General features: G+C 47.7%; 1 protein-coding gene across 8 annotated transcripts in view; it reads left to right on the plus strand.

Annotated features, from left to right (window-relative positions):
- The first annotated feature begins 2,982 nt into the window (after positions 1-2,982).
- CLIC6 (chloride intracellular channel 6) overlaps positions 2,983-12,784 on the plus strand; it is a 32,842-nt gene continuing 23,040 nt past the window's right edge. The window contains exons 1-3 of one of the 8 annotated variants that reach the window (XM_030020419.1): positions 2,983-3,973; positions 4,076-4,195; positions 4,238-4,739. In XM_030020419.1, coding sequence (XP_029876279.1) covers positions 3,105-3,973; positions 4,076-4,195; positions 4,238-4,739 — 1,491 coding nt within the window. In that variant the 5' untranslated portion in view covers positions 2,983-3,104. Of the gene's footprint in view, positions 4,740-12,784 lie in introns of all 8 variants that reach the window. The other 7 variants (XM_030020420.1, XM_030020418.1, XM_030020416.1 and 4 more) reach the window with 7 other exon arrangements.

A 12,784-nucleotide genomic window follows, 5' to 3' on the forward strand; every position in this document is an offset into this window, starting at 1 on the left:
ATAAACCCAGTGCCTGCATAGGTCTTTGCTAGGTCTCAACACCAGCAGAATTAGAAAATGTCTGTTCCTATACTTGAGGAAAAACACAGCAAGATCTGTTACAAACTATTCAATCATTACTCCATAAAAATGGTAACTGTATCAAACACTATACCTTAAACTTTTCTTTATCCCTCAAAGATAATTAACAATGTGGCTATGTCAGCTGTTAGTGCTTTTCTGCTCTGCCTTTGTCAGTCTTCCATGGGTATTTAAAAAGCTAATCTTCTGTTATGCTTAAACATTGCCCAATGTTAATAATCAGGCAGTGTTTATCACTGAAAGGGGTTTTTTTTTGCCAGCCTTGAAATCTTTGCCTTGTTTTGTACTAAGAGCTACAGAGCAGGGAATAGGCAAGTAAAGAAAAATAGGATGATGGTGTTAATGAATAAGCTCTCCAGTGAATAAGTATAGGTGAGAGACAATCATCTCTCATGTAGTTCCATCAGCTCAGCACGTTGCAAGTCCCATGTCAAACTCACAATCTGAGCAAAACCTGAATCTGATACCAAAAGAGGTGTGTAGAGAAGTAGTGCACATCCAAGGGACAGATAAAAAGAAGGAACACTCCAGAGCGGGCAGCTCCAATGAGCCAGAGGGGGCTGTGCCAAATGGGGCTGCAGAGGGAAGGAAACCCAACTGTTGGGGCCCTTCAGCCACCAAAGGTGAGCAAAGCTGAGCTCATGGGGACTGGGAGCTGGAGAGAGCTTCTCAAGGGGTGCAGCCAAACACAGCATTCATATGAACATAGCCAGCTGACTTCAGTGGTTGTATCTATAATGTGCAACCATTTCTCCTGCAAAATTCCCATCACTTATATGCCATGGGTGTTCCTTTGCTATTCATTCCCACTGTGAAAACCTGAGGTGAGGCTTCTTCCTTCCAGCCAGTGTCCTATCCACCATTGGACAGGAGACAACATGGCAGTGCTTGTGGATGGTGTGCACAGCTGTCTTCAGCTGTGCTCTGTCTCACATCTGAAAGCTTTGTAAAATGGGATTTGTATTACACCTAGGGGGATGTGGCCTGCCTTCAGGCGAAGGGTTAGGAACCATTCAGCAAGGGTTAGGATGAGTAAACTGATATTACCTGTGTAGAAATAGAGATGACTGAAATGTGTCCTTATACTGATATCAGTATCCATAACAAAGAAGTGAAATAATTGCCTTATGATGGTCCAGCTGCAAGACCTCCATTCCTAAATCTTCAAGAAATATCCCTTCTGACCATGACTGCCCCAGTTCTTTTGTCTCACTGGCAATGCACCTCTGGGCAAGCATAAATTCTATGAAAAATATCTGCAGGATTGTTTATTTATTTGTCTGTTTGTTTATTTTTATCAGAGCAGGTGTTTGACCTGACAGAATGATTTACTCTGTAGTATTTCCTGTCTCTTGTTGGCTGCATCTTCTCCCTTCCCACCCATTGCAAAACCTGGTGTGCAGTCTGTCCCTGCTCTTTCCACTCTCAAATATAAAAGTGTTTTTATATACACATACATAAAAATGTTTAACTGCGTGTTTTTTAAATATGATACCTCACTCCTGTCAGCTTACTTTTCTGTCCACTGTTCTCTCTGCACCTAGAAAACCAGGACTATTTTTCATTCAAATAGCATAAGTAATACTTTCATATAAATCACTTTTGAGAAGAGTGGGCTACTAGAGCAGGCTGCATCTCGTAGAAAATGACTTCTTGCCTACAAGCAAAACTACTGAAGCTTATCCTCACACCAGAACCTGCTAATTGTCTTCTTCTGTGTAAAGTGCCTCCATAAGCCAGAGAAATTACCAAAAGTGTGAAAATATGTCTTTCATCTGGAACAGAAAGCAGCCTGCGAGATGAATCTGCAGCCACCTTACCCAAACTAAAAGTTATTGCTTCTTTCACACCAGCTGTCTGCTCTGCACAGAACACGGTATTTCTCATCACATTTAAATGCAAACTCTTGCAGTTTGCACATAGCACTTGACATGGTCACATATGAAGGAAAACTACTTAAAAGTATGCAAATCTAGGGTTTTTTTACACAGAGTGTTTCGGTGTTTCCTCTTACAACTTTTGCAAGTTGTTAAGGATACATTTTCCTTCTTAACAATGTTTGGTGCAGCCGGCTTGGGAATACATTTCAGGTACTATGTAGCTGCTGAGATGAGGTATTGGTTCATCTGTACTTTTAAGATACTGTGCAAGACTGTCAGGGCTCTGCCAGTTTCAGTGCATCAGCACCGGTGGGGGTATTAGTGGTTCCCTTTGTAAGCCTGGGTGTGGAAAATGGCGTCCCTCTCCTTGTTCTGGCGGCCAGCAAACCCTCAGCCCCTGGGTGGCTGTCAGCCCCACCTGCCAGCGAGCCCAGGGCTTGTGGGTGCCAGGCTGGTGGCTGGGGAGAGCAGCAGGGCATCTGGGAGGCTGCAAGAGACACTGCACCTGAGGCCCTGAGCAGCAGCGAAGGGGAAAAGCAAGGGCAGAAATGGGGATCGGAGGGCTTTGGGGTGGGAGGCGAGGCCCGGGCAGGGCAGGCAGAAGGTGCTCGGCAGGCCTGCCCAGCCAGCCCCGGTGGGGCTGCTGGAGGGGGGGGGGGGGGCAAGCTTTTTGGCCACTTTTTGCAAAAGCTCCAGTCCCGCTGAGCACCTGAAAGCAGCCGCCGGGTCGGGAGGAGATGGCCGAGGGGAGGTCTGGCAGCGCTTGGTGCCACCACAGTCACGCTCTCGCCACCTCCTCCCGTGCCAGCTGCAGCCAAAATCAGCGGAGAAGAGATTTACCGGGGCGGAGAGGTCTGGGGCGGGCGGAGGGGGAGACGGGGACGGCGAGGGACTCGCGGGTCTTGCCCCGTGCGGGGGAGGCGCAGGAGGAGGAGCGCGGGCACCCGTGGCTGCCGCCCCCACGCACGCACACACACACGCGCGGCCCCGGGGGCGGCCGTGCGCAGGCGCCGCCGTCCCCCCCGTCGGTGCCCGACGCTGATCCCCGGCGGCGGCGGCGGCTCCGCTGGTCCCCGCTCGTCCCGGCGGCCGGACGCGCCCGCCCTGCTGCGCTCTCGGGCGGCGGCCCCGGGGGAGGCCGGCATGGCGGAGAGCCCGGGGCAGCCTGGCGCCCCGCCGCCGGAGGGGAGCGACGTCCCGCGCGAAGGAGGCGATGAGGAAGGGGCGGCGGCGGGGGACCCGCAGCCCGGGGTGTCCCCCGAGGGATCGGCGGAGCCCCCGGACGGGTCTCCCGCCGGGGAGGCGCCGCGACTGAGCGGGGAGGGGGCGGCTGGGCAGGAGCCGGCCGAGGCGGCGGTGGCCCCCGAGGGCAGCGGCGGGACGGGGAACGGCTCCCCCGAGGGGGCGGCGGAGACCCCGGGTGGGCCGGGCGCGGGGCGGCAGGCTCCGGCGGGGTCTGAGCAGCGAGACCCCGACGGGAGCGGCCCGCGGGGCGAGGGTCTGCCAGGAGGGGAGCCGGTGGCGGCGGCCGCAGTGGTAGACGCGCCCGAGGGCTCCGCGCCGGCGAGGGCGGACCCCGAGGACGCGGCGGTGGCCCCGGCGGGGACGGAGCCCGAGGAGGCAGCCCCGGCGGGGACGGAGCCCGAGGACGCGGCCATGGCCCCTACGGGGACGGAGCCCGAAGAGGCGGAGGCGGCCCTGGCGGTGCCAGACTGTGAGGAGGCGGTGAGGGAGGCAGCCCCGACGGAGACAGACCCCGAGGAAGTGGTGGCGACAGCCCAGGCCGGGACAGACCCCGAAGAGGCAGCGGGGACAGACCCAGCGGGGACAGACCCCGAGGAGGCGGTGAGGGAGGAAGCCCCGTCGGAGCCAGACCACGAGGAGGTGGTGAGGGAGGAAGCCCCGTCGGGGCCAGACCCTGAAGAGGCTGCGAGGGAGGAAGCCCCTGTGAGGGAGGAAGCCCCATCGGGGCCAGACCCCAAAGAGGCTGTGAGGGAGGAAGCCCCTGTGAGGGAGGAAGCCCTGTCGGGGCCAGACCCCAAAGAGGCTGCGAGGGAGGAAGCCCCTGTGAGGGAGGAAGCCCTGTCGGGGCCAGACCCCAAAGAGGCTGTGAGGGAGGAAGCCCCTGTGAGGGAGGAAGCCCCGTCGGGGCCAGACCCCGAGGAGGCGGAGAGGGAGGAAGCCCTGTCGGGGCCCGACCCCGAAGAGTCGGTGAGGGAGGAAGCCCCTGTGAGGGAGGAAGCCCCGTCGGGGCCAGACCCTGAAGAGGCTGCGAGGGAGGAAGCCCCTGTGAGGGAGGAAGCCCCATCGGGGCCAGACCTCGAGGATGCGGTGCAGGAGGCAGCCACGGCAGCAACAGTCCCCGAGGAGGCGGCAGCGGCACCGGCGGGGGTCGAGGTGGCTCCCGAGAGCCGCGGGGAAGCGGAGGTGGCGTTGCCGGCCGGAGAGGAGGCTGACGGCGGATGCCGGTCGCCGGGCGGCCCCGACGGCGAGGACGGGGCAGAGAGGCCGGGGGCGGAGCGGGGAGCCGGTGCCCCGGCGGTGGCAGGAGCGGGGCCCGCGGCCCCGGAGGCAGGGGAAGGCGGCGCGGTGGCAGCGGGACAGCGCGGCGGGTCCCCGGGCCCCGAGGGCAGCGAGTGGGATGCGGCCGGTCCGAGCCTGAACGGCGTGCGGGGCCGGGCCGAGGACGAGGAGGACGAGACGGGCTTGCCGGCCGCCCTGGAGGAGGAAGAGGAGGATGAGGAGAAGCAGGAACACGACATCTCCCTCTTCGTCAAGGTAGGGTGTGAGGCGCTGCTGGGGAAACCTGCATTCGCGAGCCTCCCCTCCTCCAGGAGCCCCAGGCGGCTTCTGTGAAGAGTGGCGTTTAAATCTGGCAGGCAGAAGTCCAGCCTGGCTAAAGTGATTTGGTTATTAATGCCCAAAAGAAACTTGCCTCTGGCTCCTCATTCCTTCAGCAGACGGCAGGCAGGACGGGACAGGGCTTCCCGCACGGTGGCCAAAGGCCAGTGCTGCCCATCCCCTCGGCCCTGGGAGCTGGTGGTAACAGTCAACCCACAGAAGCACAGACCAGACCTGCAAGGTGCTCTCCCCAATAATTTCTCCTGATGGGCCCTGTGCTGGGTTACTTGAGGTTTCTCTAGGTTTAAATGGAATGGGTATGCAGGGATCTCGGTTTCTGTGGACGCAGGTGCTCTGCTTGTACCCTTCTCACCATGGGGCTGGGACCCAGGGCAGGAGTGGGAATGTACCCCGCAGCATCTGTTTGGAATCGCTAGCTGTGACTTGTGACATAAGGAGTTCTCAAGGGATTTTAAGATCTTCAGAATGCAGTAAGAAGGGTACACATCACATCATGGGGGCTGAGGTAGAAGAAATTGGAAAATATAATTTAAAATGTGATACTGGGTTTTTCCAACATGACTGAACTATGGTCAGTCAACATGTAGATAGTTGCCCCAAAGTTTGGGAAGGCTGGATTCAGAGAGTCAGTAAACTGCCCAGCAGTGTAGCATCCCTTGTAATTGTCCAGTCTGTGTATGTTTGGGCAGGGAAGGTTTAGGTTAGAGGGAAATGGACAAAAAAGAAAAATTTTAATGGTCTTAAAATTAGTTTCTGGTATTTTATAGTTTAGCACTTTAGAGCTGCTTTCTAGCCTATGCCTGGAATCTCACCAAAATCAGTGGGACTTGGTGTGGAAACAGCATCCATCCACAGAGATGAAATATCAGATGTGAAATTCTGTGTGTAGAAACCATCCTGAAGTGTTTTTCTTCCCTCTTCTCTTCCTTCCCTCACTAAATTAAGTGTGGAGCAGGGTGGGATATTTTTCTTAGAGTAGACCTAAAACTAAGCAACTAAATCTAGGGAAGCAGAAGGCATTTGGGACCTTCTCCACTACAAGCCATACCTCCCATGCAAATAGTGTACCTCCTGAGTTGGCTGAAGCTGCTTCTGTAGCAGGCGGAATTAACTGTGAAAGAAAAACTCTTTGCCATCTCTCTGGGTGAGGGGGGTTAGGGCTGAAGCAATGTTTATGCCTTGATTTATCCCACCTCAGTGCACACTACTTTTTTTCAAGGCTGAGCCTCCTTTGAAGTATTGTTACTTGAAAAAGGCTGAGGAATGCTCTGAGGCTTACACACAGTAATGTCGGATGTGCTGGACAATGCCATACTGGAAAGATGAATGATAAAATGATAATAATGGCTGATTTTGGTGAATGCTCCCCAGCCAGTCCCCAGTTTAAGCAATTTCTTAGCACGCAGGCTGGGACAGATTCTGTGGTCTAAAGGCAACTCTGTACATCAGGTTGGTGTACAGTAGCTAGACAGCAACACTGGAGCTGAAATCTGATTTTGTGTCAAACAGCAAGAGCTATTACTGTTAAGCCTGGCAGAGGTGATTTACAGACTTTCTCACTCACAGATAGACAGCCCCCTTTGCAGGCACACTTTTGTAACTTTTTTTATTCTTGGTTTACACTCTTATATCCATCGGGGAGTGGCAGAGGCTGAAGTCATAAAGGCTACATGTGCATTCTTGCACTTGGGTACATGTTTTATCGAAGAACAACGTGGCCAAAATAAGACAGCAGCCTATAATAAGAATAAGAGCATCTATTGTGACTCTGTAGTCCCCAAATATTAGGATTAAGCATGTTTTTTGAAAATATTTGTGAATTAATAAAGACAGAAGAAAGAGCATTTTTATGACTGACTTAGCATAAGTAACTTAGAAATGCCTAGAAAATAATACAGCTGCTTTTCTAATGATTTCAGTGGAGAAGTATTACAAAGCTTGAATATTTTACCTCACCTGGAGCATTACACTAGACCTGTCTAACATTAAAGTACTTCGTAGACTTTCAGTAATAATGTTTTAAGAATAACAAACAGAAGCATCACCATCAGAAAGAAACTTTTCAGATATAACTGTATGGTGTGTAGTGTTTCTTGTTTTTACTGTTGTTGATCAAGCTTGTTCTTTTTAGAGGGTTTGTTGTTTTCTTTTATCTTCTGCTTCCTGCTGCTTTGCATTGGTTCATTTAATTTTGCATATATGTATTTGAATGTTGTGAATATCATGTCACCTTGTGTCTCCCAGTGTGAGGTGGGTGGCAAAGTTCCTGCTAGCTCCACAAGCGTGGGTAGCAGCAATTGTGTTTTTGAGCTGATTTGGGTTGCTATGCAGTGCAATTTAGTTTGAACTCAGACAGTCAGGGTCCAATGTTGATACCTCATGCTATCTGAGATACTCTAGCACTTAGCAGGGTTAGCAGCATCTATGGGAGATAATGTCCTGGACCAGCAGCTTGATGCCAGACAGGCTATACAAAGGTGTCTCCAGAGACAGCAGACCTCTGTGTTTTGGCAAATGATCTTAATGAAGCTGAACTACATAAGACTCCTTGGCTATAAGAGCAAGACCATATCAGAATTGCTTTAAGAGTTTCATTAGATGCTAACTTGATTTCCATTTTTCCATGAAACAACTTCTATCATATTTCCTTTAGATAGTAATACTTGATGTTTCTGGTGTTTCAAAGTCAAATGTTTGCAAAGGTCATCCAGATATACTTTCCAATTGGTCTTTGGTAATTCAACTAAGTGTATCTGGCACATTGGGTAGGACACCTTGTGGATGTTGAAGCTTGCTAGCTGGTCTTCTAAGGTCAATGGCGTATGTATGCCTTTTTTTTTTTTTCCCTCCCCTTCTGTGCCAAAAGCCCTTTATTTGTCAGAAAATTTGTGTAAATGTCATAAATTTATCTTACCATTTGAATATAGTGGAACTCTCACTAAAATTATTCAGTTAATTTTAAGCAATTTAAACATTTAGGTAGGACTTAAGAGTTTATTTCTAAATTAAAAAAAACCCAAAACCACAAACCTCCAAGGTTACCTACCAATAAATTTTAAATTTTCTTACAGATAGGAGTTAAACACCAGAATCAAAACTGCAGATTTCATCATTCCAAAGATTTCTGGGGATAGTGATTTATCTGTAAGTGCTGAACACAAACAGTCGGTCAAACAACCCAGCTTGAGCACAAGGCCTTCTCTGAGATTGCTCATCTTCCAAAACATTTCTTGCTTAGTTTCTGGGTTAAATGGTGTACAGTAAAAGCTGACCATGAGCCTAAGGTAATAGATTTTATGTAGCAAAAAGTATTAGGCTTTATTCAGTTTTGTGACATTCTTGGTCTCTAAATCAAAGTCATTTATTTTCACTCAGAGAGTTATTTCATTCGTACCAGGGACCAAGGTTACTTTACTGAAACAGAATTTCCTTGCACCATTCCTGAGATGTGCTTGACTGACTTGACATAATTAGACCTGTGCTGAATTATCAAAAGTGCTAATAAATAAGAAAGTAAAAGCCTTGCTGTGAGTAGAGACACAGGCATAAGAAGTGCTTGCATCTGTGCCTCCAAACACTACAGTTAATATATCCTTACAGTTAACTTAAATGGTAATGTGTGTTTCATACTAGAGCACAAAAAACTATCTCCTTTTCTGTGATGTGATGTGTCTGTGGTTTAGATATAACTTACACTTAAAGTATAAACTGAACTTCTGGGCTTTAAGTGCTGTAGGTAAGAAGTCCATGGGCAGCAGGAGCTCAGACCCCTGGAAAAACCTCCTAGCTTTATGCCCATTCAGTGGACTCTGTGCTGTAACTGATGCTTGATGTGTGAAAATAAAGATTTATTATGTGCAGAGTTACACTAGCTTCATATTTATGGATTAAAAGAGGTTTTGGGGGAAGTTTAGTTACTGGGTATTTATGCAAGCAAAGGGAACTACCCAGAGCTTGCCAAAGGTGAGCACATTGGATTTCTGTGATGCTACAGAAGGACAGATGGCCGTGAAATGAGCAGGGGAGCATTTGGTATGGTTTGGGCAATGGTAGAAAACAGTTAGTTTCTCTTTCTCCCGTCTGAACCAGCGCTGCTGCATTTCACTTTCTGTCAAAACCATGCTGTATTTTCCCTGAGGCACATGTCTGCTCCTTTCTCCTTACTCTCTGTTTTTATGCTTCTCGAGCTCTGTTTTGTCTACCTTCTTCAGAAAGCATTACCTTTTCTCAGGTGCCACACTGCTGCCACTAAAATCCTGTCATTTTTTTGTATGTTGTTTTCCTCCACCATTCTTTTGGATATTCTTTTTTACAGTTGGCTATGAGACTTGTCTGCTTTTATAACTGAGTACTTATGAAAGCTACCCCAGAACAAGGAAAAAATCATTCCGGAGCAAGCCCCTCTCCTGGAGTAGAGCGCGAGCACCGCGTAGGCTAGATCTGCTGAAACCCGAATCAAACCAAAGCTGGTCAGGACTGTGCCTTGTGGGGCTGCCCAGCCAAACCAGAATAGCCCTGCTTTTCTGGCTGCTGGTTAATTAGCTGTTTGTATGGTGATTTTGATTCTTTCACTACACACAGCTGTACAAAAAGTACCGAATCAGCAGAGGTGTGTTTGTTTGAAGACATTTTGTGGTTCTGTTCCCAAGACTGTTGTACAAAGCAAGAAGCTGGCTCCCTTCCCATGGGTATTTGCCCTTTCTCAGCTACTTTTTTTCAGCTGGAATATGGCAAATTCAGGTTCCCTAATGCAGCTTAAGAGGAACTGGCATTACAAATTCCTTTCATAATTCTTCAGGTTATTGTGCGTGCTGGGTGCACCTGCAGCAGTTTTTCTGGGGGCTGAGTGCTCTTCCAGCAGTCTTCAATAAAACTGTGCTTGGGAGACTTTGATTTGAAAGGCAATGATACAATCTTTTTCCTGAAAGAGCTATGCAAATTTTTTGAATGTGCAATCTTTTTCATTTTTACTTCTCGTGCTTTCCTTTCTGGTCATTCAGGTTGTCACTTTTTTAGAGCTTAGACTGCTAAAAAGAAACAAGGTTCCTTGGAGCTGCTGACTAAAGAATGGCTTTGAAAACTACACCAAAATCAGTTTCGCTGCTTTGCTCCTGGAGGGATGCTTAATGGAGCAGCAGTGTGCTCTGTTTGCTTATGCCAGTGTCAGTTCTGACAACTGACAGGCCAAGTCCCATTCCAGAAAGACACAAACCAACAGATAGACATATGTGATCAGAAGTATGAAGTTGCATCTAATTTTTTTTTTTTTTGGTATGATCTAGTCATACTTCTTGGAGGCATCTTTTTGTCCATGCTTTGGAAGTCCTAAAACTGCATGTGCACATAGGATTGTACAAGCCTTAAGCATCTATTTATTCTCAGTGTGACTGCAGATCTCTGTGCTTTGCAGGCTTGTTTTAGGCAAAAAAAAGTATTGAAATGAAGTAAATGTCTTCAAAGCTACATTCCTAGACCTTTTCCTATTTTTATTTACTCTCAGCTCACTGCTTCCATAAGCACCTCACCATGTGTTTTACTTTAAGCACAAGCTTAAAGTCACGTGCTATTTAAGCCCTTTGCTAAACAGGGGACACTTCCCTGGTTCAGTCCTAGGGAACGGCCTGAATTTCTTGCTGGCTGAAACCAGCAGAAACTCTTGAAGAGATCAGCCTGCTGCTCAAAACTCAACCATACTGCCTCTGCTCCTTGAGTTTTGTCTTCATTAAAAGGCTGATCTTACCTGTGATCATCACAGACCGAGGGCAAGGATGGAAGTTTTCCTTGTTTGCTTTCTGCCTTCAGTCCTTGGTTGTCTGAAGTGAACCTTCATTTCATAAATCCTGTTGGAGAGCTGCAGCTTTCTTCAGAAACATTGATGATTGCTGCATGACGTGATCATCATGCAGCTGTGCCTGGGAATTTTCATGCTGTCTGTTTAATTTGAGGCTTGATCCATGTTTGCATATAAATAAATAACAAACCAGTCTACAGGACTCACAGCATTCACAAATATAAAACATTAGAGTGTGGTGCATGATTTTCTGGGAGAGGGGAGGAAAGGGATTTGGCCAATTAGTTGAAAAATATAACTGTACTAAAATTACATTATTAATAAATTCAGGTGAAATTTTGCAAATGGTCTTCATTAAATAAAAATTAAGAACTTTTTATGAGAAAATATTACATGTCAGTGTTAGCTCTAGAATCATTCACAAGGGGTTTAGGCGCAGTTGCCAAAATGAAGGAGGCAGCAGTAGCTGCATCATTAGCCCTGTACTTAGGATACTGATGTGGGATGCGGGTGATTGAGGTTATGATGTTGCCTGGAGCATAAGTGGAAGATTAATGTGCATCCCTCTACCAAGTCAGTGCCATAGACCCAGAGTTACAGATTTATTCCTGCTTTCTCTTTGACACCATCAACATATAATAATTACCTGCAAAGTGGAGACAGCATCAGAAAGATAAAATGCAAGTAGCCAGGAATATCCAGCAACCTTATGGTTAGGCAATGAATGGCTTATTTGCTGTTATTTCCTATTGTAGCAGTATGTAGATTTTAAATGGTATTCAGCAGCCTCTGGTTCCTGTGGATTTTGGGATTGCTTGTGGAATAAGAAATGTGTTATTCACGTGCTTTGAGAAACCAGAATGTGGTAGGCATTAAAAAGATGAAAAAGTATCATGTCCCCTTCCCAGCATGGGTGTAACAAATCATGCCCAGTCCACTTGAGAATCTGGATTTTGGTTTTATTAGCATCCCTAACAGTAAAAATAAACCATTTTTTGTTGATTAAAAAAAAAATATCTAATTCTATTTATTAGATATCTTTAATACTAACCCAACTTTTTCTTCCATGTCTTTTTCCATTTGAAATCAGTTCTCTCCAGCACTTTGCTACCCTGCTCACAGGAAGAGGATTAGGCAACCTTGTGATCGCTCCACTTCCAGAAACAATTCTGCCTTTTGGGGCTTTTCACCTTGATGGGTACAAGCCAGGGTTAGCCATCTCAGGGACTTTGCATTTTGGCCTTTCTTACAGTCTCATATGGATCCATGCAAAATTATATTTATGGCTCTTTTTTCGAAGTTAGTTTAAACATTGTGAAGCAGAAGTGATAATGGAAATTATTAATATGACCATGCTGGTTTAGGATGCTTATCTCTGGTGAAGTCACTTTGATTTGGCAGTGGCTGTATACTTTTTAGCAAGACACAGACCCCTCCTCTTTGGGGGTAGTAAAGGGAGTAAGGTAGTGAAAGGAAATATTATACATATTTTATGGAAGGGGAAGTGAAGCATGGAGACTTACTCCTGTGCCATCGCTGACTATATTCTCTATGTGTTCCCTAAAAAGTCCTACTGCTTCTTTTAAAAAGTAAGAAATCGCATGTTCCTCGGACTCTGCCCAAGGAGCTTAAGTAAATGCCATCTGAAGGTTACATGATTATTTTCTCGCTCAGATAATAAAATGTCACGCCGTGATAAGGACTTGTATGCATTTCCATTTGCAATGTCTGATTATTTACTGATAAAAGCCTGAACAAGTCGAGTGACTCAGTTCCAGTTGCTTTCAATAACACCTGCCTTGTCAGCACTAAAGGAAAGCATTTTAATTCCTTCATAAAAATATTTAGCTTCTCAAAGCAAACAGCGGCAGCTTGTACAACCTGCCACCAACGCCACTGCCAGAGTTTTTCCCCAGGAGGAGGGCACCCGTCGCAGCCTCCTCCCTGCGAGGAGCCTGGGGCTGGTGCGCCAGCCTGCTGCGGGATGTGCCATGCGAAGGAAGATGGTTATTGCGAAGCCTCACAGACAGGCAGAGATGCAAAGGTGGTATTTCCCATCTTGTTCTTTGCCTCTTCATACGCTGCAATTTTAGCACATATATGAATATTCAAAATAGACTAGAAATATAATTGTTACAGAACCAAGTAAACTACAGCAGGACTGGAGTCA

This window comes from Aquila chrysaetos, chromosome 7 (assembly GCF_900496995.4).
Source record: "Aquila chrysaetos chrysaetos chromosome 7, bAquChr1.4, whole genome shotgun sequence".
Classification (NCBI taxonomy): Eukaryota; Metazoa; Chordata; class Aves; order Accipitriformes; family Accipitridae; genus Aquila; species Aquila chrysaetos.